The sequence below is a fragment of the Limulus polyphemus genome, unplaced genomic scaffold, assembly GCF_000517525.1.
Source record: "Limulus polyphemus unplaced genomic scaffold, Limulus_polyphemus-2.1.2 Scaffold656, whole genome shotgun sequence".
Lineage (NCBI taxonomy): Eukaryota > Metazoa > Arthropoda > Merostomata > Xiphosura > Limulidae > Limulus > Limulus polyphemus.
Window position 1 is genome coordinate 200,298 of NW_013666266.1, and position 3,870 is coordinate 204,167.

Sequence of the window (3,870 nt, forward strand, 5' to 3'; positions counted from 1 at the left end):
AATTGGACTACTAAAATTGTTTTTTTTAAACAACTCAGCTGAATATCTATTTCATTTTCCCACAGAGAATGCACAGTTGCTAAAAATCTAATTTTTCAAAGTAATTATTTTGTGAACTAACTTTATTTTGTTGCCAATCAGATGGTGTGCTAATGACAAATATAAAACATTAGAAGACTGACAGTGTGAAGCATATGGTTAGTTATGAAAAAAATGCTGTAAAAAATAGTTATGTTTCCTTTTATAACACAATAACGTGAAGCATTTTTGATTATAAAAATCTTCAAAACTACGTCTCAGAAACAATAGTTATCTTTCAAAAAAAATTGAAACATCTGTTTTATTTGTATTTTGTTAAAAAAAAAGAAACAATTGACCAGTGGTTAGAAAGTGCATTCATTGAGAAAAGTAAAGAAGCATTAATACATATCTTTTCATAACAATATGAACACAGACAATAACCATGCATAAAATAAATTCTAATTTTTTTGTTTCTTACGTTCACTACCACACATCAAGAAAATTGAGTTTATTAAAATTTAGCAGATTCTTTGGCTTTCAATCCAGTTCTTTAATTTCATGGATTGCATTAATTTTATGGCAACAATTTATGACAAAAAAAATTGTATACGTACTTGTTATTAGTCAACTATTAGGATAAAGATTATGAACCTGTAATAATGTATTTACTTTTTGTGCTTCAGATCCTAACTTACCATTTTGAACTGCACAATCAGTTACAGTATTCACTAGTTGACCCAATTAGGAGAACCATTACAAAGCAACCCATTTTGGACTGACTTATGACCAATCAAAACATTTAAAAGATAACTATAAACTGCAAAATAAAAACAAAAGAAAATTCACAAATTAATTATTTTAGTGTGATGAATGGCTGTGCACTGGATGTAAAGTGAACAATCGGCACCTATTTGAAGATGATCCAAAAAAGGAGTCATCCTCAACATCACAGTCAATTCATGCAAGTTCCGATTCAGTATACATTCTTTGAAAGAAACAGAGCATGCAAAAAATTACAATTTTAATGTTTCAAGAATGCTTTTAAACTTGAAAATGTGTTCATGTATTTGTATTCTCTTCTTTAGCAAAAAACAACAGGGATTCGTCAGTGTGATGTCTAAGCATCACGGTACTTCACATTAAATCCTCTTTCAAAGTATAAAACTCATATTTATGTTTTTTCTTTTATACGCATCATGAAAAACATTTTTTAGACAAATAGTTTAGATCCTTTGTTTCCCAAAAACCACTGTAATACTGAAATATTAGAAAGTTCTACTCAGCTAAGTCAGAATTAAGAGAAATAAGATTACTTAACAGTTTTAAGTTTCATACAAAGGGGGATGAGATCTTCAACCGAATATTAAATCTTGTGTAGTCAAGTTTAAGTAACAAGTATGCAGACATTACACTTAACACATGTGTTATGCTTTATCTAACGAGTTGCTTTTAACAGAATTGGTTCTGTCACATAACAATATTCTTCTGTGCAAGTTAAAGATGGTTAAAAATCAAGACTAAGAGAAAATAAGTTTATTTTCTACATTTTATTCGTTGACTCACCATCATCAGTTAAGCTAGTTGCAACAGAACCTATCTTCCAAGTGCATATTTTACTGAATTAACTCACCATCACTAAGCAAACAGGTGACAACAGAACCTATCTTCCAACTTCATATTTTACTAAATTGACTCAGCATCATCAGGTAAGCTAGTTACAACAGAACCTTATCTTCAGAGTGCATATTTTACTAAGATGACTCAGCATCATCAGGTAAGCTAGTTACAACAGAACCTTATCTTCAGAGTGCATATTTTACTAAGATGACTCAGCATCATCAGGTAAGCTAGTTACAACAGAACCTTATCTTCAGAGTGCATATTTTACTAAGATGACTCAGCATCATCAGGTAAGCTAGTTAAAACAGAACCTTATCTTCTGAGTGCACTATTTTACTAAGATAACTGATGATAAGAGTTAATGACGTGAAAAGAGAAAAAACAACTTATTTTCTCTTAATTTTATATTTTAGCCATCTTTAACTTTATTGTGTAGGATAATACCTTTATACAACAGAACCAATTCTGTTTTAAGCAACCCACTACATAAAGCGTAAGGAATACTTAACATGTAATATAGGCTCACCCGTAGCTTAAACTTAATAACATAGAATTGAAGATCCCATCTTGTGTGTACGAATCTTAAAACCATTAAATAAACTTGTGTTTTCAGTAAAATTCATCATTACAAAATTTCAGTAATTTAACAAGCTTAAACTTGTTAATACGATAGGTGGGTTTGCTTAAGTGATACAAAATAAACTTATTTACATGCCTGTATATCATGATTATTATGACAAACATTTTTAGTAAGAGAAGTGTTTTCAGCTACACAAAACTGAGAGGACAACAAAAATAGAACCTTATTATATTATGTACAAATTTGCAAATAAACTAATAGAAAAGTTTCCATATGCACAAAAGCCTTTAGAACATCACTGAGTAAACAATTCAAGTCTAACTCAATTTTTTTTGTATTTTAAGTTTGTTAATCAAAACAAGCAATAATTCTGAGATCAACTGAGAAACAATTAAAATTTTTGTATATTTTATTCATACTTATTGAATTTCATATATTTTAAATAAGTTATTTAAAAAAAAAGCTGTCTAACTACACGTCAGAATCTCTGCAACTTTTGTCTCCACACCCACCAGAATAAGCTGAGTATCAAATAATTTTACTTCTGATGACAAAGTAACTTATACGATCTCACTGGATCTCGTACTTCACAGTCCAAAATTAAAAAGAAAGAAAGAACAGAAGTTACTATTGGACAAATATTACTCGTTAACCCTAGCTCAGGTAAAGTTATTATTACCCAGTACCTGACCATAAGCAATGTGACTAATTTCAAACAAGGATAGTTTTGAAGTAACTTTCTTTTGCTGATAAACTAAAAATAAAAAACTAAATTACAAAATTTTTTAAGAATTAACATGAAATCTATTTTAATACATTAGTTTCTTGTAACATGAACGAAATATTCAACCATATATATATATATACACACAGGTATAAATAGATTTATATTTCCCTAATTATGTTCAACAGGAACAAGCAATTGGATCTCCTATATACAAACCCCATTATCTTTCTTGCAGCTACATGCAAAAGTCATCAGTTACCTCAAGATTTTCATCATCATCTAGATCAACCAGATGAGCAGAGTTAGATCCATGCGAATCTTCTTTCTTTATCATTCTCCCCATTGGATCAAATGGATCTACAACCACTTGTTCAGTCCCTTTGATTTCTGCTCGACAAAACGGACAACCTTGACCTTCTGAATCCTTTGCCAAGGATAACAAAGATTACATTCTATAAAAATACTTTATATTTTACTTCAAAAATAAATATATCTTAATACTAAGAGTATGAATTATTCACATTCACATGAAAAGAATTAGCTGATTTTGTGTTTGGAATGTAAAATGTTTTAAATTGTGACCAAACAGCTGGAATAAATCTAAGTAAAAACAATACAGAAATCATACGAGCCAAATGTTCGGTTAATCAGTGATTTAGTAAAGAAACAAAAATAAATTCATTCCACTGGAAATATCAAACACAACAACACTTATAAAGAACTTTAACGCAAAGGATTTATAGGATCTCCAAGTGAGTCATGTGATAGATGTCAGTCTTACAGTTCTGGCCACTAATGAATAAACCAACAAATGATATACACTAGATGTACTTGCACAGGTTCCACAAAAGTGTTCTGTTTCAAGAGTAAATAAAACCAAAATTAAGAGTATCAAATATTTTCATTTCTTGCTTTTGAAGTT

At 29.7% G+C, this 3,870-nt stretch overlaps 1 protein-coding gene across 3 annotated transcripts in view; it reads right to left on the reverse strand.

The window, feature by feature from the left end:
- LOC106459743 (E3 ubiquitin-protein ligase CBL-like) overlaps nucleotides 1-3,870 on the reverse strand; it is a 42,785-nt gene that overhangs the window by 23,925 nt on the left and 14,990 nt on the right. For all 3 annotated transcript variants that reach the window (XM_022386301.1, XM_013919399.2, XM_022386302.1), the window contains exon 6: nucleotides 3,208-3,372. In XM_022386301.1, coding sequence (XP_022242009.1) covers nucleotides 3,208-3,372 — 165 coding nt within the window. The remainder of the gene's footprint in view (nucleotides 1-3,207; nucleotides 3,373-3,870) is intronic.